This window comes from Phaseolus vulgaris, chromosome 4 (assembly GCF_051622355.1).
Source record: "Phaseolus vulgaris cultivar YP4 chromosome 4, ASM5162235v1, whole genome shotgun sequence".
In the NCBI taxonomy this organism is placed as follows: Eukaryota; Viridiplantae; Streptophyta; class Magnoliopsida; order Fabales; family Fabaceae; genus Phaseolus; species Phaseolus vulgaris.
Window position 1 is genome coordinate 4,411,802 of NC_143501.1, and position 27,713 is coordinate 4,439,514.

At 32.4% G+C, this 27,713-nt stretch overlaps 1 protein-coding gene across 12 annotated transcripts; it reads left to right on the forward strand.

The window, feature by feature from the left end:
• Positions 1 to 2,550: 2,550 nt before the first annotated feature.
• Positions 2,551 to 27,479, forward strand: LOC137836865 (inositol hexakisphosphate and diphosphoinositol-pentakisphosphate kinase VIP2). 12 transcript variants are annotated; one of them, XM_068645630.2, is made up of 30 exons: positions 2,551 to 2,914; positions 3,125 to 3,184; positions 3,747 to 3,793; positions 4,464 to 4,547; positions 6,609 to 6,672; positions 7,211 to 7,364; positions 9,569 to 9,639; positions 10,118 to 10,222; positions 10,345 to 10,437; positions 10,973 to 11,047; positions 11,723 to 11,808; positions 13,202 to 13,408; positions 13,480 to 13,579; positions 15,274 to 15,344; positions 16,794 to 16,875; positions 17,606 to 17,761; positions 17,864 to 17,906; positions 18,244 to 18,326; positions 18,493 to 18,555; positions 20,254 to 20,328; positions 21,203 to 21,328; positions 23,268 to 23,509; positions 24,058 to 24,102; positions 24,661 to 24,727; positions 24,890 to 24,961; positions 25,734 to 25,942; positions 26,013 to 26,070; positions 26,380 to 26,547; positions 26,704 to 26,778; positions 27,016 to 27,479. In XM_068645630.2, exons 1-30 carry the CDS (start codon positions 2,858 to 2,860, stop codon positions 27,265 to 27,267), a joined length of 3,090 nt encoding a protein of 1,029 aa, XP_068501731.1. In that variant the 5' UTR covers positions 2,551 to 2,857; the 3' UTR covers positions 27,268 to 27,479. The 12 variants fall into 12 exon arrangements, with proteins under 12 accessions (XP_068501731.1, XP_068501730.1, XP_090157597.1 ...); XM_068645629.2 differs by having other exon boundaries at positions 2,592 to 2,932; XM_090301471.1 differs by having other exon boundaries at positions 2,616 to 2,914; positions 7,261 to 7,364.
• Positions 27,480 to 27,713: the final 234 nt, after the last annotated feature.

Genomic DNA, 27,713 nt, shown 5'->3' on the forward strand with positions numbered 1-27,713 from the left:
ATACCTATCTATTTAAAAAAAAATAAAAAATACCCAAACATTAATTGAAAGATACACAAACTAATATGACAGTGACAAAAGTAGGAGGAAAAAACGAATCTCTTCCTTTTATATATTAACAAACAAAAAGTGTTTAGAGGAGAGAAAGAAAGTGAATGAAAAGCTTAAATAATAGATAAAAAGAAAAAAAAAAAAAAAGCTTATGTATTTTGAAAAATTTATATTTCATCCATTTTTTCTCATATTATTATTTTTTTTAAAAAAATTATCCAAATAAACCGTCCTTAACATTATTTACTTAACTATATTCATCCACTTTGAGAATTTGAGAATTTGGTAAGGTGAATGGTATCATCAAAATCTACTCTTCTATTTTTTTTCTTCAATTTTTTTAAAATTTAAAATTAGACTATAATTTAAAGAGGGTCGAATTCAATTTTTACATCAAAATGGTAAAAATTTGACTTAGTAATTATGAAAATGGTTAAAAAAAATTATTACGAGATTAAATAAGTTGTACGTGGTCACACAATTTTAATATTAAATAAAAATAATTAAAATCGTGTATGAGTAACATAAATTATTCTTCCATAACACAAATTTAACTTCAAATTTCGTTAATGATGGAATTTTCTCCTTTGATCATAATTTCTTCACATAAAATCAGTTTCTTTAAACATGAGTTACACAATTTTTATTTATTTTTATAATCATAAAATAAAATTACACCATTTTATATTTAAGTAAATTTGTTCAAAAGTATTATTTTGGTAGAAAAATCATAAAAATAATATATATATATATATATATTAAAAGATAAACTCATTTTAAAAAAATATCTAAATAAACTCATTTTTACTTTAATTTCTAAACAAGACTAGTTTATTATTCAAAATTCAAGTTCTAGATAATTGTACCGGAAAATTGGCGGGAAGCTAAATTTCAGTCTGATTTTTTCAATTTTATTTTTTGAAAAAAAAAGATAAGAGGAGAATCCCATAACAGTGTTCAATTGTGAAAAAAATTCTTAAAAGTGTGAACAATAAATGAGTCTATTTGGATAATTGAATATTTTTTTTTATACAAGGTTTAATTTGAAAAAAAAACAATCCTACTTTTAAATATTTTTCAAAAGTGTAATAGTTAATGTAAACTATATAAGTGCCATTTAATCTCCAAATGATTTTGATCAAAGGTTTGATTTATATGTCAAAAATAGTTTCTTTAATACACAACCAGAATTTATCCCAACTTAACAAAAAAAAAAAAACATTTGTGGCAAGGTAGAGTTTGAGTGTAGGATAGTGACTAAGAAAGCAGCTTTAAGGAAAGGAAAACGTAAAAAGTTGGGTTCACTTTGATGCTTTAGAATCAGAAAATCCCAAAATCCAATTCAACAACTTGTTTTATTCACCTTTTTCACACCATCTTTCCTCATGTTTATTTCCTCCAAAAGGTTTACCACCCTCTTCTCTCTTGCATATTCCAGCATCCCTAAATCTCCATTCGCATAACAAAACACCACACCATCTTTTATCAATTATCATTGATTCTTTGTTATTGAATTAGAATAGATTTTGAATAGTGTATTATCTAATGCTTGATTATTGTTTAGTTTTGTTAATCTTTTGTTAGGTATAATGAATTTGATTGTGTCGGTCGGTCAGTTCCGACCAAATGGTAAGACTTCCATCTATTATATGGATCCGACCAATACATGTATAATTTTATACATTAATTATTACAAATAGATAAAATTTAAAAATAAAGAAATTGTGTTACAAAGTAGATTAAATTAAAAGCAATATACATAATAATTGAATTTTAAATTAATAAAATAAAATATTATAAAAAGAATGAGGACATAAGAGACATTGGCACACGTGTTTTTGCTACTTATTATAAAAGAAATGTGGACTTACATGCTATGAAGTTCGGACACTCCTCTTAAATGGTGGCGTGTCGGTGTTGGATACTCGTATCGGACACCGACACTCGTATGACACTTGTAGGATACGTATCCGTGAAGTGTCCAATTCAAAAAATGTTTGTTGAATTTCTAACAATTATAGTACATTTCTAACACAATTTTATAAAGAAAAAATACATAAATTTTATAAAAATTCAAACTTATTGTATAAATTTTTATTATGATTATAATAATAAAAAACAAATTCTTTTGAACCAGTTATGAAAAATATATTTTTTTCTATAAAATAATCTGGAAAATACTTATGTACACAAATATTTATTGTAGAATTATAAATATATAGATTCGTGTCTTACATTTTAGAAATTATACTCTGTATCCGTATAGTATCAGTGTCTATATCAGTTTCACGTGCTACATAGCTTACGTGCCATTCCACTGTCGAATAATAACATTGACATAATATAGTTTATAAAAGATATTTGTAATAAATAGTTTATTAAATATTTGAAAAAAAATTCTGATTTTTTTATTTAATTATAATTTACTAATTTTTTAATCAGTCTTCGTAAAACATTCCTTGTCTAAAGGAATTTGATTCGCCACAGTTAAACCAACGTGCCAGTGGCTGTTATACAGTGCTCACAACATTCTTTTAAACGTTTCTCTCTCTCTTTCTCTCTCTGTTTTTTATTTGTGCTTCCTTTCAGACTCAGTTTTCCTCTGTTTGAACAATTTTTCACTCAGTTCGTTATTATTTATTCATTTATTTTCTAACACTCGAACAGTTTCCGCCATTTTTCTCGGTCACGTGCTGGCATTTTCTCTCGCGGAATGCGCAGGGATTCCTTCACGACGACACCGTTTCGTTAATAATTTATCGCCATTGGTTTCGAGGACGCAAGCGAGGTTCAATCGATCGCATAGATGGCGGTGGTGCTCGCGGAGAAGGTCAAGATCGGCGTCTGCGTGATGGAAAAGAAGGTGAAATGTCAATCCGAGGTTCTCTTCCTCATTACACTTGATCAATCAATGTCGTTACCTCGTCTTTGCTTTGGTTTTTTGTTTTGCGTTTTGGTGATTTGGTACTTCGGCGGCATAGTTTCGGATTTCGCAGCGAGTTTGAACTTGGAGGAATGCGAGGGATTCTCTGCCTCTGTTTTTCTGTCCTCATTGATGGATTGATTTTTGTAGGTCTTCTCCGCGCCTATGGGACAGATTTTTGACAGGCTACAAGCGTTTGGTGAATTCGAGGTAGGTGAACGAGTTTGCGTTTGCAGTGTTCTGGTTTTTTGTGTGGTGGTTTGTTGGTGAAAAACTACAAATAACAGAGGCTAATGTAAACCATATGAGTGAATAATACGAAACGGTTATATCTTAAGAGTTTAATTTCTTTTCACAGCTTTACATTTTCAACCTGTAAAAGATTACAGTTGGTATTTACATGACTTTTACTATAATTATAAAAGTTCTCGAATCATCTATTATGTGAGAGATGCTTGATGATTCGATGTCAGCATATACTGCTTACTCAAAGTTTATTATGTATTTTTCTGAGTTTAATATTTATGAATTGTTAGTGTAAAATATTTTATATTAAGGATCAATTTAGAATTGTTAACTTTCAACCAAGTTATAGTAGAAGTCAACAAACTTATGTTAACTTAATAGTCTGTGATTAGACTGTAAAAGCTCAGCTCTGCATACACTATTTATCCTGTTCCTATTATATATTATTTTGTTCTGTGAAAGAAACGGCTGAGTTGGTAGTTGTGTTTTCCATTTTTTTTTCGTTGATATTTTGTATTATTTGTAGGTCATACATTTTGGGGACAAGGTGATCCTTGAAGAACCAATAGAGAGGTATGATAGTCTTATTCGTATAGCTGGAACCTAGTTTTAACTCTAAATTTTGGAGAGCAATATTTTGTGGTCCTGTTTGAGAAAAAAAATTCACGTGTATTCAGGCGACTCTTTGATTAATGCATCCAACCTAGGGAATAGGAATGAAACAGTTCTGCAGACAGAAATTGGGAATGAAAGCAAGGCGAAATTTTTGTAATTATAAGGGTATCAACGAAAAATAAAAAGGAAAATAAAATAAACATTCCCTTAGTTTTAGTTTTCACCATGAGAAAATCTTAGAATTTTTTTGAGGATGTGGAAAGTTTCATTCACATGTATCAACAAAAACATTTATTATATCCTATTGTATGTTTGTGATAACATTTTTTAAACTTATTTTGCTACTATATTTGTGTTTGCGATGACATTTATTTTTTTACTTGAGTTTGAGTTTGTTCAAGTGTTTAAACTTTGTTGATTTTGAAAGGAACTAAAAACAACAGTGCCAACGTTTCTTTACAGCATGCATCTATATCAACTGCTTAAAAGTTCCATGATGACGTGACATCATTAATTGTATTTGCGCTTGGTACATTTAAGTTATAGCTGAACTGTTTTACTTTTGTTGACCTTGTAGATGTTTAAAGCCATGCCGTTTCAGTAATGTTTAAATATTGTGTTATTTCAGCTGGCCAATATGTGATTGTTTGATTGCTTTCTATTCCTCGGGATATCCCCTTGAAAAGGCAGAGGCATATGCTGCTTTAAGGAAGTAAGCTTGTTTATTTACCAACTTTAATTGATTTGAATGTTTTACGTATGTTTTGTTACTCATCAGCCTGTAAAAGATAGTGTAAGATCGTTAAAAGTTGGGTTGTGAAACACTGAAATGTTCTTGAACTACATATAGGCCCATGAACAGCTACATCCATGATGGTCAAATTCTTCTATAAATATAACATTACAATAGATATATGCTAGCTTATTGACAATCATCATCTGAAAAAGGAAACCTCTATTTTCTGGTGTATTTAGTTTACATGACTTTTGATATGAAATTTTTTTATGGTTCTTCGCTCGCCGATATTTCAAGGAATTTCTATTTCTGACGCTGGAATTGGGAGGGGATTTATTACTGTTACGTGCAAGGAACCCTGTTTATGATGCTAGTGTTGCACTATTTTGTAGCCTGTAAGAGGCTTTTTAGTCTAGTGGAACTTTAAGGCCTTTGTGCCAGTCTTTTCAAATGATGTGAGAATTAGGCGTCACCACTGACCGTGAAATTCTCAGCTAAGTTTGGTATGAGTGTAAAATATGTTATTCATGAATTTACATGCAAGATTAAGACATGTGAAGTGTAAAATTGTGAGAAACTCGTCATTCTTGTGTATAAACTTTTATTAGATTGAGAGAGAAATCAGAGAGAATGTATTGTAATTAGATTAATGCTAGTAACACACTTTATTGGTTGAAATTTGTCGGAACTTAAAAATTTTGTAGTCCCCACTTCTTATTTAATGAATTTCTCTTGATTTTTTTTTTGTTTTTAATAAATTTCAATCAATTGTAGAGCGTGTTAGGAAGAGTATTGGTAGAATGACGAAAGTACAAAGATGTCGACTCACTAACTAACAACCCTACTTAGTCAGACTGAGTTTGCTATTACTGTCTGAAAATGGCAGCTGTAACTAACTGTGCTAAAATACAAAGGTCAGACTATAGAATATCCAGAGAGATACTCAAGAGGAATATTCTCTTGCAACTTTAAAGTTGCTTTTTAATCTTTAGAATAATTGAAACTGATCGTCACCGAAGTTAGCCTCTAGCTTCTTGGAAGATTTTGAAATCTTCAGTGTATTATTGATCCACAATTGGTTTGACTCTCGCCTCCTTTTTCCTATGGGAGGTTGCTACAATATTGTATCTAAAATCATGTAATCGGTTTCTTTCCTGGAGAAGGATATGGTAGAGATCTCAATTGACCAACACTGAATCATTCAGTGTTACTGTAGAATCAGTGGGCTATTGCTCAAATTTACAGCATATATTGCCTGTTGCGTTGTTTTCTGTTTTTCAGTCATACAACTAAAACATATGCACTCATATAATAGTTTCTTAAAATTGATAAATGTAGGCATTTCAAGAAAATGAGAAAAAGAGTGAGAAAGCTAGAGAAAATACGGACAGAGATCTGAACTAGTATTCTGTTATTAAAATCTTATCTCTGAAATCTGAAAACTAAGAACGACTAGAGTTGACCGACAACAGCTAACAGCATTCAGTTAGAGTGTTAGGGTTGAGTTCCGAAGTCTGGGACTTAAGTCTTACATAGGAAGTGTGGGATTGTTAGACTTTGAACTCTCCAACTATAATAACTTTGTGGTGTGGTTTTCTCAAGGTTCTTATCAATTGGGTATTAGTGTTCTTCACCACGTCCCCTTAGCTACAATTGATATTTTGACATTGTAGTGTTCGATTGGGACTAGTCAGAGGGCTAGTGCACAACCAGCCTGTGAGTGCTAAGGCTATGTAGCGTCGTGGGATTTTAGGATCCAAATGAAAGGTATGGGACTCCAGCCTCACATTAGGAGTATGGGATTTTGGTGTAGGAATTTTATAGGTTTTGGACTCTCCAACTACATTTGTGATCCGGTTCTTATCATAGAGTCAGTTTTATCCATGTTTAACTGAATATAATTGCTGACAAAAGGACTAGACAAGCGGAAGATTATCTTCTTAAACAATGATTATCTCCGGTTTGTTACATTTTTACATAGAATGTTTGGATGAGAAGGTTTACTAGTCTAAAAACTACTCATGCGCTGTGATGCAGGCCTTTCGTAGTAAATGAACTGGAGCCCCAGCACCTTCTTCATGACCGAAGGAAAGTATATGAGGTACATGGATGGAATCAATCTCCTTTTTTATTTTTCCAGTTAGGGTTTGGTCTAAATTCTTTGTCATGTTCAAGTATGATGAAGCCTTATTCTTTTGGCTTTGAATGCCTTGCAAATGTGCTATCTGGCTCTGAATGCTGATAACTCTGCTCCGCATGCTGTATTGACTTTTCCTTCATGGTCTGGCTTGTTTTTCAAATTAAGGCCTTAACTTTTTCTCATTGTTTATTTAACGTCTGATATTTATATGTAGATTTTTAGCATGAAGCTAAGGAAGTGAAAAACTGAACTTTGAGTTTGTGTTAAATCGAGTGTTGCTAAGGAAGGAACTAGGAAAAAGAAAAAAAATTCACTCATTAAAGTAATATTGGTCTTGCCCTCCCCTCTTCGCCTGGGACAGACATTTAAACTTAGTGAAGATCATATTTCTGTTTATTGTTATTAGTTATGAATGTATGACCAATTACAGTCCAAATGCTATGCTATTTCTTTTATGATATCTATAATTTATTTTTAATAATCAATTTTGGGCTTCAAGCGTCTTGAAATGTTTGGAATCCCCGTTCCAAAATATGCCCTTGTAATTAGGGAAGTCCCGTACCAACAACTGGATTACTTTAATGAGGAAGAAGATTTTGTTGAGGTTCATGGCATGCGGTTTTATAAGCCATTTGTGGAGAAGCCCGTTGATGGTAAGCTTTTTTCTTGTGTGGGTGAAACTCTTTACTTTGCTTCCGTGTCTTACATTAGTTTTTTTTTCCTTACAAAGTCACTGATGAATGGTATATACATTGTATTGGCTTGTTTTATCATGGATTTGCGGGGATGTTCATTTTGTCCCATTTTTTTTTGCGAAGCCCTGTTACATGTAGTGTACATTGAGGGGGTGTTCTTTTGTCCCTTTTTCTTTTACCGAGGAGTCACTGATATACGTAATTTACATTGGCTTGTTTTATCAAGATAAAGATTTTCGGGCGTGTTATTTTTGTCCTATTTTCTTTTACTAGGGAGCCCAAGTGTTGACTCATGATATATGGAGTGGGATCAGTGTTCTCTACAAATTCAAATATTTACTACAATAAAATTTAATTTAAAAAATCTTAGACCATTGAATCGAAACTACATCACTGGACAGTTTTTTTTGGACTCCAAATGATCCTATCCTGTGGAATGCCACAAAATACTCAGATTTTTTTTTGTCAATATTACCACACAGCTTAATATTGACATTTATATGGATGAAAAAATCAACTATTGAATATGTGAGATTCAAAATTTCAAGCGGAAACAATAGGGTAGCATTCCTTCACACACTATAGCTTACAAGTTGTGTGATGTAAATAATCGTTCATCATTGTTTTTTCAGTATGCAAGGAGTATAAAAGGGATTATATCTTCAAATCACGACTAGTAACTTCTATAATTGGTTATTGCATCTGTATGTCATTTCTTGAAATGATGGAACTCAAGTACGTGTCGTTATTGAATATTTGGCAGGAATAATAGAATACATAATAGGTAAATGAATACAATATTGAAAATAAGCTAGTTTATCTTTTTTTCTGCATGGTAATAATATGTATAAATAAACCCTTGTGCATTAATGATATGCCAAACTTGCACAGCACATGAGCCCCATGCAGCTGTTCCTTTTCAGAGACATGTGCGGGACTTACAAGGCTCATGGAAAATGTTTAACTTGTGTTGCACTTTGTTACATTGCGTTCATGATATTTTGAATTTATTAAATAATGAGCCAGACTGTCAGTGTTTATATTACATGCATGTGCATGAACCTTATACCTTATATTCCCGCATACAAGACTGCCTATGGTTCATATATTTTGTTTACATAATTAGCTAGTGTTTCTGTGGGTTACGTACTATATTTTAACTGTGTAAAATAATGGGATTAATTCTCATTGCAAAAATAAGTTGAATTATAGTCCTATTTAACTGAATACAGCTGAATTTCAAGCTGTGATCCTTGACAGAAATCCTATATAATAAGTCATTTCTGCTTCTAATAAAAGAGAAAACCTGATCCTATTTATTAGTAATTAGTCTGCAAAACAAAATATCCTAAAATAGCACAACTATTCCTAAGTAATTCCAATAGGATTAGCTCCTTTCTCCCTCAAGTTGAGTCCAATATATATTACAGAATCTAAACTTGAGGCTGAATTCTTCAAAGCAATTCCTAGGAATTGCTTTTGTGACAATATAAACAACCTGCTGTCTTGTTTGAGTGTAGGACAATTGAACAATTTCATTGTTTTGCTTTTTCTTAGATAAATGTCTATTGATATTACTGTGTTTTGTCCCATCATGATGGACTGGATTCTGGGCAATACTAATTCTTGTTTTTGGTGTTTTGGAAGAAGAAGCCCCTTGTTTGGGGGGAACCTAGTGTTTGTATTCAAATCTGAACTATAAGGAGATGATTTCTATAATTTATTTAGAATTCTGTGTATTTTGTTCCTTAATCCCAACAATAAACACTTTTGTTGTTGGTACATTGAAAATTTCATATTCCCTTTTCTTGCTCTTTTGCTAATTTATTTGTCATGACTTTGGGACACAAGGTGATGTAAAGAGAATCGTAGATAATGTGATGAAAGGCCGGTTGAAACCATTTGCATCATGTTATTTCTTTTGTATACCTTAATACTATTTTAGTGTTTACTGATTTAAGTACTTTCAGTTTTATGGGTTTTGCCACTGAAAGTCATCTCTAAGATGATTTTTTTGTTGTATCAGATACTAAAGGAATAGAAGTTATAATCTCAAAAATGCCTTATTGTGCCATCATTATTGAATTATACACATACATACTCATGATTGGAAATATATTTCTCAAATGTTATAATAACTGTTATTTTTGTGCTTTTTGAAGCTGATAACCACAGTATAATGATATATTATCCCAGTTCAGCTGGTGGAGGTATGAAGGAATTGTTTAGGAAGGTGAGCTTTAGGCACTCTCCCTAGGTAGGTGGGTCCGGGTGTAATATTCTACATATATGATCTATAGATGACATTCTTTTTCTAATAGACTTGCTCAAATTGTGACTACTGTTTTGGTTTACTTTTCTGTTGAAATAACTAACCCAGGGGTGAGGTTTTATTAGTTCTCATCTTTGTAATGAACATCAACCTGTTCTGTTATTTATTTTACAAATTTTAAATGGGAGGATTACATTGGTTGGCATGTGTATATGCTATCTCCACAACAATTATATTGCAATACAATCTTTCAAAAGCATATATAATTAACTGTAAATATAAATGTATAAAACTTTGTATGCCTTCTTACAGCTTTAGCTTTGACATCGCTTGTTTTTCAATAACATGCTCTTTCGATAATTTCTTGTGCTTCCTTTCACTCTTTTACGAGTTATAGTTAATCAAATTGGTCTCTGTTTTGGGTATAACATTATCTTAGGTTGGAAATAGGTCCAGTGAGTTTCACCCAGATGTGAGAAGAGTAAGGCGTGAAGGATCCTATATTTATGAGGAGTTTATGCCAACTGGAGGGACAGATGTTAAGGTTTGGCAGTTTTGATATTTATGTTGCTTTCTATTCCTTTTCTCTTAAATGTATTTCAAATGTTTCTCCATACCTTTTGGCATATTAGAATGGTCTCTTAAAATTTTGATAAATGACTGTAGGTGTATACGGTAGGTCCTGAATATGCTCATGCCGAGGCACGGAAGTCACCTGTTGTTGATGGTGTTGTTATGAGAAATCCTGATGGGAAGGAAGTAAGTAGAATTCATCGCTTTTCTCTGATATTCTTTCTCTATTCTCATGGTATACATTTTGTTTGTCCTTTCCTATCCATTTAGCATTACAAGATGGTCCTTCTTAGTTATTAGTCAATTCCGAGGAAAACCTTTTTCCTACTTAGGTTTCATCTTGTTATTTTCTGTCAATCTCTTGGTTTCCAGTTTTGCAGCTTTAAAGCATTATATTTGTTTTATTTTTTTGGGTTACATTTTGGTTAATTGAAGGATACTAATCCTTTTTGGTTGGGCCAAACATTGTGCTTTTAACAGCCATAATGAAATGAGTATTGCTAATCTTTTAGAGCACTAAATGACCAAAATTGGTTTTTCCTTTTTGTTGGTAATTGTTAAAAAAGGTTTGCTCCCTAATCGTGCAAACATGTCATGGTTGTCTTAATTTTGAGTGTATTAATAGAAGGAACAAACATGTACCATTACAAAGCAGATCAGAATTGCTTGCTTGAAACATTATTTTAACATGTTGAAGCATGTTTGCCATCTCATTCGGCAGGTCAGGTATCCAGTGTTACTATCTCCTGCTGAGAAGGAAATGGCGAGAGATGTTTGCATTGCATTCAGTCAAGCGGTATGTTGTACTAATTTGGTAACTACACGTTAATAAAAGATATTGTTTTTATTTTTTAGTGTGTATTATCTTCTAAAACAGTGTCTGGCTCCTTGTTTGTATAGGAGTTATTTGTATACAATTTCTGAACTAATCACTAATCCTAGTGTTGTGTTGAATTGTAGTATTTTTAAAACTGCTATTGAATCATGTCAATAGCCATGTTTCTATTTCTCTTTTCATTCTAGCTGCTTGTTCTTTTATTTTGTAGCTTCTTTGCCTCTGTGTGAAGTTTGATCTTTAGCTTAGAAAATATGTTCTGATAGTTTAACCGTCTTGACAAGTCCTACCATCAAATACCTCAAAGTGTTTTAGAAAATGAATCTTATTATTTCAGTGGATTTAATCCGAAAGAGGGCACCTCCAATTTTATTTTTCCAAGGAAATCCTAAAATGAATTAAATTCTATTTCTTCACTTTATCTGACTTTCTTATGGGGCTGTGAATCTGTGAGCTAACTGTTATGGTAGGTAAAATGTGGCTGGGCCAATGAAGTTTGCACAATATTTTATGAACTTCAATTTAATGAATGTGATTCTCTTTAGAATATTGATTGAATGAAATCTTTCCATGAATATAAGAAAATAATTTGTCTGATCCTCTTTGTGCCCTACTATAAATTTGTGTTGCTTGCAGGTTTGTGGGTTTGATCTCTTGAGAAGTGAGGGACGCTCATATGTTTGTGATGTGAATGGATGGAGCTTTGTTAAAAATTCGTACAAGTAAGTTTTGTAATTAGATTTTTTTGTTTTGATATGGGCAGAATGGTTCAAAATACTTTAATATTTTTTCACTTTCTTTATATTAACAGAAAATCATAGGATAGTGATACCAATGCTTGACAAATTATTCACTTTCTTTATATTAACAGAAATTATCAGTTCTTCTCAATTTGATATATATCTGTTTTGGAGATATTATATTGTGCCCTTTTATCTTTAGTAAATATTGGAAAGGATAGTGATACCAATGCTTGACAAATTATAAATGCTACACTGAGTGACTAGTGAGAACTCTATCATTCGTAACCAATGTGAATAGGGTGTTGAATTTTGATTCCATCCAATAAAGCCCCTTTTGCTGAAAGCAACATTTCTAATAGTTTTCATTGGGATTAGTATGCATATGTAACTGATCTCTGGGAAAAAAAGTCACAAATTATAATTTTTATTTTGTTTTAGGCAATCACTTGTCTTGCTGAATAGTTGGCTGGATATTGTCCATCATTTATGAAGTGTCATTATGTTGGAAATATGACTAGAGATATGACTAAATTATAATATATAAGTAGGTGGAAACCTAACATTCCAAGTTTGTTATGTGAGGTTGAGTTAAGCTTAGATTCGACTTTACAAGATGGTATCAAAGCCTATCTTAACAAGGGTTGTCAGTCTTATCGTGTCACTTGCTGTCAAGCTGTTATTGGACCGACCACAAATATCTAGTCTCAAGCTCAATGTGTCTAGTCCTTGGCTTGGGGTGTGTGTTGGAATCTTACATCAACTAAGTTTTGTGAGGATGTGTTAGCTTAAAGTCTAGTTTCTAAATGTATAACAAATAATAATTTCATCACACGTCAAAGCATCATTGAGCTATGACTAAAGCTTGTGGCATGCCATGGCTCTTGAATAGGCAAATTTTTTGTCAAACCAAAGGTAAATAATCCAAGAGAAGAAAGTATGAAGAGGAATGTGGGTGAGAAAACCTTTAATTTGTCTCTTCGTCTCTTAAACACTTTGCTTACAAATCTCGGAGACTCGTATGCTTTATATTACCCCATAATGATTACATATACAACGTAGATATTCTCTCTAAAGTACATTTTTATTACATAATTTTCTTTTGGGTCATAGTCATTACTAAGTGATGAAAATTAGTTCAAGGAAACAAAAGTTCCCCTTTTCAATATGTACTCTTACACAAATTACAAATTTAGAACTCTTGAAAAACAATGTTACATTGCTTAGAAAATAAAAGCCTTTACTTGATTCATGAAATTTTGCTTAATGTATGAAAAATTAGCCTTTCTTCTAATATTTTATATTGTACTACACGTTGTTTCTCAACATTTTTGTGTTTGTGAAAATCACATTATTTTTCCTTTTGCTACCTTAGGTATTATGATGATTCTGCCTGTGTGCTACGAAAGATGTTGTTAGATGCAAAAGCACCTCATCTTTCTTCCGTGGTTCCACCAACTTTACCATGGAAAGTAAATGAACTAATCCAACCTTCTGAGACGCTAACTCGTCAGGGTAGTGGTATTAATGGCACTTTTGGACAATCTGAGGAACTGCGTTGTGTAATTGCTGTTATTCGTCAGTATGTACTATTCCTTTATTCGTTTGATTAGTCAAATGTGTCTTTTCTTATATACTTTTCACTTTTGGTAGTGGCGATAGAACTCCAAAACAGAAGGTGAAGTTAAAGGTTACTGAGGAAAAGTTGTTGAATTTAATGTTGAAATACAATGGTGGCCGACCCAAGTCTGAGGTAATGTTGTTTTTGGTCCTTCTATAGTGATTATTAAGATTTGAACTATGTAGGGAAATAAGTAGTTATTTGACTGATACCAATTATATTTTCATCATCTCTATTTTTAATAATCAATATGGAGATAAGTATATGCTGAAATGAATTGGAAGATTCTAAAGATATTTTTCCTAATCAATATGGAGATATTGAGGATTCTTAAGACCTTATATTGACTTCTTTAGGAGGCACACCTTGTTACTTCCATTATAAGTTTCTAACCCTACAGGGATTCTTGTATAAAAACAAGGGAAATACTTAAAGTCTTAGGGTGTTGTGATGCAAATTGGGTTGGTTGTCCCATTGATAGAAGATCTACCACAGGATACTGTGTATTCCTTGGAAGGAATCTTATATCTTGGAAAAGTAAGAAACATAGTGTTGTTGCATGTTCTAATGCAAAAGCTGAATATAGATCTATGGCCCTAGCTACATGTGGACTAATGTGGCAACTCCTTCAAGAATTGAGATTTTGTGAAAATGAATAGATGAAGTTGCATTATGACAACAAAAATCTCTTCATAGAGCCTCCTATCCAATGTTTCGTGAGAGAACTAAACATATAGATTGATTGTCGTATTTTTAGAGACAAGTTGTTGTCTAAGGATCGTATTACTGAGTTTGCACATCCTCAAATTTTGGTACTAATCTAGTTCCATGCATAACCCATTCAAAGTTTCGTGATATTCCGTTAGAGAGAGACAACCTTCTTTAGCATTAAATACTCCGTTCTCAATGTCATAACAATCGGCAAAATCCTTTTTCAAAGAAAAAGTGTTATTAAATTCATCCAATATCTCTTTAGTATAGGAATAGAACATATTGTTTCGGTCATCAAGGGACCTACCACATTTTGAATATCATTAAGATCCAAAGGGAAGAGTTTCTCTTCAAAGAATGAAAAAAATTACAAAACAAAGATGTAATAAAGAAAACCCGTTTGGCAAAAAAAAGCTGAAAAGCTCATCCACTCTAAGTCGAAGCCAAATTGAATCTCACCGTACCTTTTGGAATAGGCTCAGGAGGCTCTGACAACCCTGTTTGTGGCTGGGGTGGCAAGTGGGGCTTTGGTGGAGCTAGGCGTGTGGGCTACATATGCTGGTTCTAGTGGTAGTGTGTGATGACATGTGACAACTCTATTGGTGACACAACTATCGACATTTCGATTGTGGGCATGGGACACATCTTTTTGGCCCATAACTAACCTCAATTGCAATGACAGTGACAGCGGTTTACATGGCAGCCGATACTAAGCTGGCTCTCAAGATTGAGAGTTTTGATGCCAACTTGAACTATATAAGAAAATGAATAATTATTTTATTGACAACAATCACACCAATTACATTTTTATCACCTATATTTGTAATGACCTCTAAAATGAGAAAACAAAAATATGCTGAATTGAATAGGAAAATTTGAAAGATATTTTCTCCTAATTAACATGGAGATATTGAGGATATTTTTATTCAAATAATCCGCTATTTACAACATTAAGTTTTATCTGAGTTTCTGAATTCTTAATCTTATGTGGTTTATCTATTCGTCTCATGTTTACATACAAAACTTAAAAGTCCTTCAATAATTTTTATAAATTTTTATTTGAGCTTCTGATTTCTTATCTTCCGTGGTTGATCTATTGGTCTTTTGTTTTGCAGACAAAACTTAAAAGTGCTGTTCAGCTGCAAGACCTTTTAGATGCCACACGGATGCTGGTGCCTCGCACTAGGTATGTCACCTGTGTAAATATTGATCACGTTAGCGTTTCATGCAGTTCATTGTCTCACACCCAGGATTATTGAAATCTCAATCACAGTGATTGGTGTCTACATTCTTTGCTTTAAACTGGAACATGGTTTGGCCTACTGTGTATTTTCACTTAAAGGTTATTATGCACACTTTTAACCAATGAATGTGTAAGAAAAAGAAAAGCAAAAATTACATATTTTACCTTTTAGGTTACATGCATGTGTTGAATGCCCAGATTGCATGTTTCAAAATTAGGTTAACAAGTAATTACTCTTCACAATTTGTAGGAGTGATTGATACAACTTCTCTAATGATGCACTCTAATTAAAATTCTTAATTATTTGGTCTCTTTTTTGACAATTACACTTGATAGATAAATCAGGTTAGCAGCTCTTTTACTATTATTGCATTAATGTTTCTAGGAATTATGTTGTATCTATCAAAAACATTTTTAGGGACTTGCTGAACAGTTTAAGAAGCACATTGGTCATGTTCTTGTTCATGCTACTAGAGCTTGATCAACTAATCCTCACCTCCAGTATTGTAGTTAAATTTTCCATATAATTTAGTATAACTTCAAAAACAAAGAAATATTTTATTGATATCAGTCACACGAATTACATTTTCATCATATCTGTTTGTAATAACTAAAACCTTTAAAAAAAAACATGCTGAAATTGAAATAAATTGGAAAATTTTGAAGATATACTTTCCTAATTACTATATTGAGAATATTTTTTATCCTAATAATCTACTATTTACAATAGTATATATCTTCTATAAAAGGTAGTTCTGTGCCTATACACTGTCTAGTTCTCACTTCTTTTCTGGCCAGTGGTTGTTTATAGTTAGCAAACGAACTCTTGCTCAGCCCAGCTTTGTTGCTAGGGAGGTGATTGATCTGAGGTCTGATAGCTCTCTAGACATGCAGAGGAGTTGAAAAGCTCTTTCCTACTGATGATTTATTTCCTTTTCTTTTATTACTTTCGTCGCTTTCTCAAGGCTTCAAGGGGGCAGTTATTCTAAAAGCTGAAAATTTTGGGGCTGATTTGGCTTTTTTCATGGTATTAGAGCTTCTATGGTCTATCTATCAGGATTTCTATCCTTACTTCATTCATTATTTAATGACAATAACAACCAAGCATACATATCCCCCTAACTTGGGTCCAGCAACATGGATGTGGAGGACCTCGTATTTGCATAATTTTTTTCCTTCCAAATGAAATTTCCTTATTTTTTAAATGTTTGAGCGAGAATGATGCATCTTTCATTTCATAGGCTAAGTTAAAAAACGCACACTTTCTGTTGCATGTATACTTTGCCATTTATACGTACCTACAGTAGTAGTACTACAAATAGTTTCCACCAGTTTTTTAGTCATATGCTGAGTTGGATTTTTGGAATTAACTTTATCTTTGTATATATTTAGACGAGATCTAGAAAGTGACAGTGAGGCTGAAGATGTCGAGCATGCTGAAAAGCTTCGTCAAGTTAAAGCAGTTCTTGAGGAGGTTATTAATGCTCTTGGCACTGTTTTCTCTATTATTATACTTTGTATTATGAACCCTGTTGAAAATGTAATGTTATTCTATTATTATTTCTTTTGTATGTATCCATCTTTAGAGTTAGGGTTTCAACTAAGTAACTTGCCTCTTTTTGTATATATAAGTATATATCAATAAAAGAAGGTAAAACAGTGTAAGTTGAAAACACAGTATTTTCTCCATCATATTTATTCAAGTTTAGTAATTGGAATTTGAGTTAAATTTAGTTTTTTTTATAAAGTTCTCTGCATTAACTTGTGCCCTTGATTGGGTTTGCATTTCGATGCTAAATGAAATTTCAGTTATGTATTAGCTCTCAGGTACAACTCTATATGGAAAAAAAAAATTAAGTTCATGGCCATTTTGGATTGGATACATACTCTTATGAGGGTGTAGAAGAATTCGTTCTTATTATTTATTTCATAATATTGATTAAGCTATATGGTGGAATGCAATGCCCTACTTGCTGAAGTCCATGATTCATTGACTAAAAACTGGGCATAGAAATGAAATTATTGATGTTTCTCTGTTGTGCATAATACAGGATATTGTATGTTAGCTGAGACATGCCCAAGCCATACTGATACAACATATAAGCTTGCGTGTCCTTTTAAAGCCTGTAAAACTGCTACCTTAACATTTTTTTAATCAAAGTCGTGAATTGTTTCATTTCTTTTCCTTTTCTACATATTATCAGGGAGGACATTTCTCTGGCATATATAGGAAAGTTCAACTAAAGCCACTAAAGTGGGTCAAAGTGACAAAAGCCAATGGTGAAATTGAAGAACGACCAATTGAAGCTCTTATGATTCTTAAATATGGTGGCGTTCTTACGCACGCTGGCAGAAAGCAGGTTCTGAGGCTGAATTTCATATACTGTTATTATTTTTAGGAATAAAATGGAATTTCCATTTATAATCTTCTTTCCTAGTTGTTTGAATTTCTCTTTTTGCAGGCTGAAGAACTGGGAAGATATTTCCGGAATAAAATGTATCCAGGTAAAAATTCAATTAGGTTTTCTTCAAGTAAATGACATAAATAGCTGAAATAGGAGGAATATTGTTGATATTCAAACTGTACAGGGATTCATCTTTTATATAGGAAATTACATAAAATAATAAAGTAATTTACCAAAGTATGGAAATTGATCATCCTAAATTAGTTTAACTGTAAGGACCAAGTGAATAGTTTAACCTAGTATGTATTTGTGTTTTAGTTTGTGTAAGATATGATATGTTTCATACAAAATCGTGCATTCTTACTTCATATAACATCAACTTGTCAGTGGCTTGTACTATGTATAAAGGCAAACTTTTATGTGGTTTAAAATTACAGGAGAAGGTACAGGGCTACTTCGCCTCCATAGTACATACCGTCATGATCTGAAGATTTACAGCTCTGACGAGGGTCGCGTGCAGGTATGGCCTAAGTTGTGATCACCTTTAATCAAGAAAGTCCAAGTGGTTTTCATTATCGGTGCTACATTTATACATTTTATACGTGTTTGATCAGATGTCCAGATTATCATCTTAATTTGTCCTTTGGCATCATATGTGAACCATTTTTCCATGATCTGTTAAACAGATGTCTGCAGCTGCTTTTGCCAAAGGACTTCTCGACCTAGAAGGGCAGCTAACTCCAATCCTGGTTTGTGTTCGTTTTGCTGAAGAAAATATTTGATCTATTTTATATTGGGTATAGTTGAGATAAATTTAAAGAGAAATCTTATCTAGAGCGCTTAATTTTCCTCTCGTAGGTTGTCATATTTACATTAATAGTGGTTGTCCTTAGATACAGTATGGAGAAGGAAGAGTAAAAAACATGAAAAGTCATATCTCAATACATATTCATTCGCTAAATCTCACAAAAAGTTTCATTCTTGAACCACACTAGTTCACAAGAGGTGTCATTGCCCTATATTCAACTTCAGTAGTTGATCAGGACTGCATTTTGTTTCTTGTTTTTCCATGAAATAATATTTCCTACGAGAAAAATATAACATCCTATAGTAGAGCGTCTCTCTGGATACCCTACCCAATCGCCATTACTACAGTAAGAGATTTGGGTATTTCCTTTATCTTCATATAACAGACCTTGTCTTAGATCATTTTTTAGGTATCTTAGGATATATATGATAGCATTCCAATGATCATTGCGAGGAGTCTGCATGAACGGACTAACACCAACTGCAAAAGACAAATCGGGTCTACTAATAGAAAGATAAATAAATTTTATAATCGGTCTTTTATATCTTTCTGGATCAGAGAAAGATTCATCATGTTCTGCCATTAATTTCTGATTTACCACCATAGGACTATCCAATGTTCTACAATCAATCATGCTCGTCTCTTTTAAAATATCTAGAGAATATTTCCTTTGAGAGATTACAACACCTTTTAACTGGCTATTTCAATACCAAGAAATATTTGAGGCTTCCAAAATCCTTTGTCTGAAAATGATTGCACCAGCATTCCTTTAGCTAAGATATTCTATCGGCATCACTCCCTATAATAACTATGTCATCAACATACATTATTAAGTAAACACATTTTACATAAAACTGAAAGATCTACTCACTACATTTCAGCCCAAAGGTTTGAACAATGTAGTTAAATTTTCCAAACCACAGCACGTGGAGATTGCTTGAGACAATAGAGAATGACGCAACTTACAAACCAAACCAAACTCTCTAAACAACAAACCCAAGAAGTTGCTCCATATAGACTTCCTTTACTAGATCATGAAAAAAAATATTTTTAATATTCAATTAATGAAGTGGTCAATGACGAATAGCTACCATGCCAAAGAAAAGACAAACAATAGTCATATTGGCCACTGAAGATAAAGTAATACTATAATCATAACTATAGATCTGAGTGTATCCTTTGACAACCAATGGAGTTTTGAAACAGTTAACTTCATTAGGGTCAACTTTAATGGCATAAACCCATCGACATATTACCATCTTCTTCCTGTGGAAGGGGAATGAAGGTTTCAATTGGAGAGGGTGTGATTAGAAGGGTGCCGTGGGGAGCAGCTTGGAAAACTGGTGAAGAGTGTTAGGATTTTTTAGGTGTTGCTGTGCTGTTCTTTGGAGTGCAGTTGGGTGTTGGGTGCTGTTATTTTTTTGGTTCTGTCATTTGGTTCTTTTATAAGTGCTGGTTTGGGTTTGGCTTTCCCTTTTGTAGGTTTAGGTTTTTGGTTATACTTTCTTTTGTGGAAGTGTAACTTTGTGGCTGTGGTACACGGGTTGGGATACCCCTTAAGTATTATCTTTCATGACTTATCTTTCAATAAAGCCTATTCTAACAGATATATTTGACTGATTTAATTTTTTTTTGTAAGGTTTCCCTTGTTAGCAAGGACTCCTCCATGTTGGATGGGCTTGAAAATGCCAGCTCTGAAATGGAAGAAGCCAAGGTTTGTAGTCTCTTTTGTTATTTATATTGCCTTCTATACTATAGGATTTTTTCAATTTCGGTGAAAGTGGATTATGATCGGGAAGACAAAGAACTTGGTTGCTCGACATTTAAGAGATGGATGGATGGGGGAATATAAATGGCATACCTAATTTTTTACTGGAGAGTAACTGTGCAGTTAAATTTGATCAACAAATTTATTCATGATTTTTTAGTAAATTGATAAAATTATTTCTTGAGCAAGAGATGGAGAGAACTTGTTACCAGACTTTGTAATTTCATATATTATTTATATTTAGCTTAACATGTAAATTCTGTTATTATTCAGTCTTTTTGAGGCGTAACAAACGATCGCGTGTTTTGATTGGATGTCATTAATATCATATGGTTTGGAATGTTGAGAATAAAATAATTGATATATATCGTCTTTATCTATATAAATAGGAAAAGTTTGAAATGTTTAACTATTATTTAGTGATTGTATCCTTACGTAATTAATTCCATTTTATTTCTGAATTATGTTAACTATATATAATTCAAACTTCTGATGAAAACTTTTAGCATTATGAGACCATAAGCTCCACAGCCCTGTAAAGAAGTTAAAATTTGAAAGAAATATAACATTTTTGTAATTTAAGCCAAGCTTCTAAAATTTATTGATTGACATATAATACTATTAAAACTTTGGATATTTGTCTCAAATAAATACCCGGTAAAGTAAGTCGAGAAATGGACGATCTGCAAGCTACAAAACGACAGGTCCAAATTTCTAATAACGGATGTATGGTACTTATGCACTTCATTGTTCCTACACTTTAGTAAGATTTGGGGGTACTGCAATGCTAATATACCTTTTTATCGTACTCTTTTTGTAGGCTCGGTTGAATGAAATTATTACGTGTAAAGCTAAGCCAGTTGATAGCAATGGATCATCTGAATTTCCTTGGACTGTTGATGGTGCCGGATTGCCACCCAATGCATCAGAATTACTCCCCAATTTGGTAATGTTTTGTAAATCTTGTTCTCAAACTTAGTTCCTTAGAATTTGACCAATGGTGTTTACAAATTTACAAACATCACATAAAAGGATTCAAAATGCACTTGCAAACAAGAAAGGAAACGAAGGCTTAATGACAATATAAATAACACTGGAAAAAGGATGACCGAGACTGTGTTGAAGCCATATTTTTAGGTTCCAAATTCTGAACTTGTTTGATGACTAGAAGAAAAAAAAAATATTTTGTTTGGTACTGCCGTTATCTTTTTCATGCTGCAAGTAGTATGTATAACATGTCTTTATCATTCTCATGGTAAATAAAATTTCTGAAGTTTTGGTTTATAACAAAGTTGAATTTCGTATGTGATCCATGTAACCAACTTCACCTAGTAGGATAAGGCTTAGTTGTCGTTAGTTTGTTTGGAGAGTTTCAAGAATGTGTTTTCAGAAATATGAATTCATTCCATTATCACTTTGAATCATTTTAATTTGCTTCATATACTGTCTCTCTATGTGATCCATATAACCAACTTCACCTAGTAGGATAAGGCTTTGTTTTAGTTTGTTTGTTTAGTGAGTTTCAAGAATTTGTTTTCAGAAATGTGAATTCATTCCGTTATCACTTTGAATCATTTTAACTTGCTTCCTGTATTGTCTCTCTACATAAGCAATTAAATTTAGAAGAGCTCATGATACTGAAATAGACCAGACTGCCCGAGAAAAGTCACGAGTTATAATCAAGAAATAGTAAGTACTACTACTCTTTTTGGTATAGAGGAAACAAATAGGATGAATAAAAATAAAGAGTGAGTGAGTGGAAATAGGTGAGAAATAAAGTGGAGTTAAAATGTTTGTTTAATAAGAAGTAGAGAAAAGATGGAGAGATATGCAGGAATAGATGAGAAATATTACAGTGAGTCCAACCATTTTTAAATTATTTCCAACTTATTTTTCCTCTTCCAAACACATCAACTTATTTTCGGTTATCTTTCCTGCACCTCCATATTTTCCTCTTAAATCTCATATTTCAGAAAATACCAAAATAACCATCATATTCTATTGACATTTTTTTAATTTTGGAATGTGAAATTCAGAGACTTCTTTAATTACAAAATGTGAAAGTTAATATTTATGATTTTTTGCATTTTGGATTGTATAATCCGGAATGCAATTCATAATGCAAATTGTATTTTGGATTATACATTCTGAAATACAAATTTTCAAAGAAACAAATTGAGAAAGATAATTTTGGTATTTTAGGAAGTGTGGGGTTACAGGAAGACATGCATGGAGGTACCGGAAGAATTCTCATCTTCTTAGACTTCTCATCCCAGATTATTTTCCTTATCTTTTCTCCTGTCTATCTTCTCTGCCTATATCTTTCACGTATTTCTGATCAATTTTAAATAAAAAAAACAAAGATCACTTTCTTCACCTAATAAAATAACAAATCTTAATTGATTTCATAATTAAGGTTACTATGAAAACGGAAATGATTGTCCTAATTACGTTAATTAGAAAAGCGTAAATCATTGTCCTAATTATAGTACTAGGAAAGCAAATGATTACAAGAAATCATAGAAATAAATCACTACCAATATGCCCATTGCTAGCAGGTTCCTTGCTATGCGAAGTTATGGGAGAGGGTCATTGTACGCAACATTATATGCAAAGAGGCTATTTCCAAGTTTGAAGATTAACTGTTCTCGGAGGAGGTGCAACTTTACCATTAAGCCAAGTCTCATCCTCTAATAAACCTTATAATTAAGATATAATAAAAAAATTCCTCGTCAGTTCTTACCTTTAATCGCATCTTAATTGCCACTTCTTCTATCAATAGAATTTTAAATTATTCAGGTAAATTGCAAGTAAAGCCTCTCTAGCAAAATAGCTAATTTATATTCACGGTTTATTTAATTTCTTAATTTTCCTGGTGTCAATAGGTAAAGTTGACTAAGAAAGTTACAGAACAAGTAAGACTACTTGCAAAGGATGAAAATGAGAAACTTACAGAAAGAAACTTATATGATATAATTCCTCCCTATGACCAAGCAAATGCACTTGGTAAGACAACTATTGACGTTGACCGAATAGCTGCTGGATTACCTTGCGGTAGTGAAGGATTTCTATTAATGTATGCTCGATGGAAAAAACTTGAAACGGACTTGTACAATGAACGCAAGGAGTAAGTATTTCACCTTTTTTGGTTTAATCTTGTTCCTTTCTTTTCGCCTTGTTTTATTTCTTATATTAGCCAGAAAAAATAGATATATACATGACCGAAATCACACAGGAATTTTCCGAAACTAATTATTTCTTATGTAAGTTAAAAGTCAGTACATAATTTATAATGACATTGCCTATATTTTTCCTTAACCCGTGGATGAAATTATTCTTTAATACATACATCAACTTAAATTATCTCACCTAAATTATTTTTATTCTGTTTCTAGAAATATATGTAGTGCTTTTAATGTTAGTTGTATCTTGTAGAACGTTAAATAAGTGAAGAAAGGTAAGAAAAGCTATTACTTAGAATTTTTACTTGCCTTTGTTAACTAAAGTGTTTTTAAATATTGATACGTTCAGTTTTTAAACATATTCCAATGGCAATTTCACTTGCAATACCATGAATTCCAGTACCTTACATGTGTTGCCAATGGGTTTCTGTTTTTCTGGTTGTATATGTGTTCTTGATTGGCAGACGCACTAACAGTATTTTTACACGTACAGACGCTATGATATCACCCAAATTCCTGATGTTTATGATTCATGCAAGTAAGTCATCCCTTTTATCTTTTATTTTTATTATAATTAAATAGTTCATTTCCAACTCTATAATATTTATGCAACATTGCATTTATGGAGATATATTATGATTATTTTCTGGAACTCTATCATTGAGTGATGTGATTTTAAATAAAACAACTGTCTTCATGGCTATCAATTTCTGGGAGCTTTTTCATATAGATTTCAAGGGGAAATTATGTAATCGAAGAGTCTTTTGTTTCCTGATAGCTATAATAGTACTAGCACTGAAATTTAGTCTTCTTTTAGTTTCCCCACGACTCATGGATATTATTTGTATCAAAGAACTAAAAGTTCAAATTGTTTGATTAAACGTGGCAAAAGTTTTGTAAATATATATGAATCAAGGCATATGATCTTCACATTCAAGGACACTTACAATTATTAAAGTTAAATTTTTAATGTCACACCAATAACAAAGGAGTCATCATCAACCAAGCCTTATCCCACTAGATGCCTGGAGATTTCATTTAAATTATGTATTTTTTCTTATTTTCTGATGGTAAGTTAATTTTGTCTTTATTACAGATATGATCTCTTGCACAATGCACATCTTAATCTAGAAGGACTAGATGAGCTTTTCAAAGTTGCTCAGGTATGTAGAACTGTGTTAGGGAATTTGACATTGTGTACAGTAAAGCACCCGTTTAACAACTCAATACTTTAATATTTTAATTATATTTAGTTTATTTTTTAATTTAAAATATTATTATATATTATTATAATGTCCCTAATTGCTTAGCCTATTTATTTGCAGATGCTTGCTGATGGTGTAATTCCAAATGAATATGGAATTAATCCAAAGCAGAAGCTGAAGATTGGCTCAAAGGTAAACTCCCGTTGTAAAGATAACTCAATTTTCATTTTACCTTACAAACCTCTAAAGTATAATCTTAGTCTTCCCTTCGGCATAATCATAGAACCAGCCACCCAAAATAAGGAAATCAAAATCATATCATCGTCATTGATATCCACTGAATTATATTGAATCTCAAAAACAGCAATTATTTTCTTTTTTAAGAACTTCAGCATATGAGACACCTCCAGAGATCTCTCTCATACCCCAAAAAACCCATGGTTCACTTTATATATTGTTGATTCTTTGTGAATAATGTATTTCAGTTTGCCCACTATGAAATTCAGGATCAGATTGTCTGAGCCATGGCACTGTGCTTTTAGCAACATGAAGCCTAAGTGTGTTTGCAGCAATCTGTGTTTTATGCTTTCTATCTTGAGGAAGAAAACGAAGAAAGCAGAATCTATGTTTTATAAATCTTGTGGAATTGATTTAATTTAAATCTTTGAAATATGTTGCACAAAAGGTTCAACTTCTGCTTTATGAGTGTTATTGCCGTACCATGTTGCCTCACCTTAATTATAAAAATTAATAGCCCTATGAATTTCTTTCGTCATACTATATCCGCATTGATGATCTAAATGTCACACAAAAAGAAGCACTCTATAATGTCTTCAGTTTGGTGCAGGTTATATTGTTTGATGAACGGCTGAACACAGTACTCACATCACATCACATTAATGCTTATTCATATGTACTTAACTCTAGACATCTGATTAATTTGCTTTTTGCTGTTTCAATTCAGATTGCTCGACGGTTGCTGGGGAAACTTTTAATTGATTTGAGGAACACTCGAGAGGAAGCCATTAATGTTATAAAGAATAATCAAGACCTTTCATTATCTGAAAAAATTAAGGAAGATGCAGAGGCCAACTCTAAACTATTCCATAAGATTGATGAAATAGATCAAGATGATGATGATGATAAAGAGACCAAATATCGTTTAGATCCAAAGTGAATATCTGGTCCTCATGTGATTTTCTACATTATTTTAATCTACTCTAATCTTATTGTTTTGCACCAGGTATGCAAATGTGAAGACACCTGACCGCCATGTGCGAACACGCCTTTACTTCACCTCTGTGAGTGTTGTATCCACACTCACCTAATCCTCATGAAATAAATATAGTGAGCTATTCAGGGGAGATTGAGGAATAACTATTGGAGCTGTTTTGAAATATAAATAAAGCTGATAGTCAGGGCAACTAAAAATATTGTATTGGCAGAACAAAAGTATCAAAACTTATATTGAAACCTCAACTGCAACTATACATTTATCTGAAATTCTAAATGGATACATGAAAACAGACTGATTCATAAAACTTGTAGCTTAGAATTGTCTGTAAATTTGATCTTCATACTCTGTTTCACTCGGATAATTTTGTTGATAGGAATCGCACTTACATTCTCTTATGAATGTTCTTCGTTACTGTAATTTGGATGAATCCCTTCAAGAAGAAGAGGGTCTTGTCTGCCATAATGCTCTAGAGCGACTATCTAATACAAAGGAGCTTGACTATATGAGTCACATTGTGCTTAGGATGTTTGAGAACACAGAGGTGAATCATTTTGGACATTACTAGTTATTACCTGTAGAGTTACAAATTATTCCCAAAAGTTATTGTAGTTCCTTAAATTTTTTAGTAATATGAGTATATATATTTATATAATTATGTTTGTATTTATGGAACTTTCTTTTGACTTTAAAATGGCAGATTGCTTTAGAAGATCCTAGAAGGTACCGCGTAGAGCTGACCTACAGCCGTGGTGCCGATCTATCCCCACTGGAGGTAATCATATGCAATAAAATACATTTTGCATTTTACATTTTGTTCATCCAACAAATATTTTTTGAATTGAATACTTCACCGTTGAGGATCATACGAACACCAATGTCTAATACGTGTATCTGACGTGTTCGAGCCTCAAATATTTATAGATGTAAATGCATTTTGCTGAAGTTTTATAGGCAAACATGGTGAATTTTGAAAAGCTAACATAGAATACATAATAATTATGGTTGGCAGAAGGAAGGTAGTGAGTGTACTTCACTGCATCAGGAGCACACACTGCCCATCATGGGTCCAGAGAGGTTGCAAGGAATTGGATCATATCTGACATTAGAAACCATGGATAACATGATTCGTCCATTTGCAATGCCTGCAGAAGACTTTCCTCCTACACCTGCTGGATTTTCTGGTTACTTCTCTAAATCCGTCCTTGATCGTCTCGTAAATCTTTGGCCTTTCCATAGGCAATCCAGTAATCTTGGAAAATAGTCTCTCCTACCTCTTTTTTATTTTTTCACTTCAATATATTTTTTCTTTTTTTTAAATCTAATGTCCTTTCAATTAGTTTTCATTTAATTTTATTTCTTTTTAGTTCTTTAAAATTACAAAAGTTATGTAATTTGGTTCACGGAGGGGGACCGGAATGCAATGGCGAATAGAAGAACTAAAAATAAATAAATTTTTTTATAGAAACTATTTTATTTTAAAAGTATTCGACTAAATTATTTAAGCGTTTTTTAAGTTTATGTTGTGTTCAACTCTATTTTTTTAAAATAAAAATGTGTATCGATGAGAAGTACAATTACAATGGTAGAAATTTTGGTTTGTAAAAATTTTGGTTAGTACTACTCTTTAGAGTATTCAATCGAAAAGAAGCTAATTTGAAAATTCTAGATAGATTAAGTCATAGGATATTTTTAGATAATCTAATCCAA

Coding starts and splice junctions, on each gene's coding strand:
- LOC137836865 (XM_068645629.2), top strand. CDS start 2,858: ATGGCGGTGGTGCTCGCGGAGAAGGTCAAGATCGGCGTCTGCGTGATG. Junction 7,365..9,568: donor TGTGGAGAAGCCCGTTGATG/GTAAGCTTTTTT, acceptor TGCTTTTTGAAG/CTGATAACCACAGTATAATG. Junction 16,876..17,605: donor TTAAAGCAGTTCTTGAGGAG/GTTATTAATGCT, acceptor ACATATTATCAG/GGAGGACATTTCTCTGGCAT.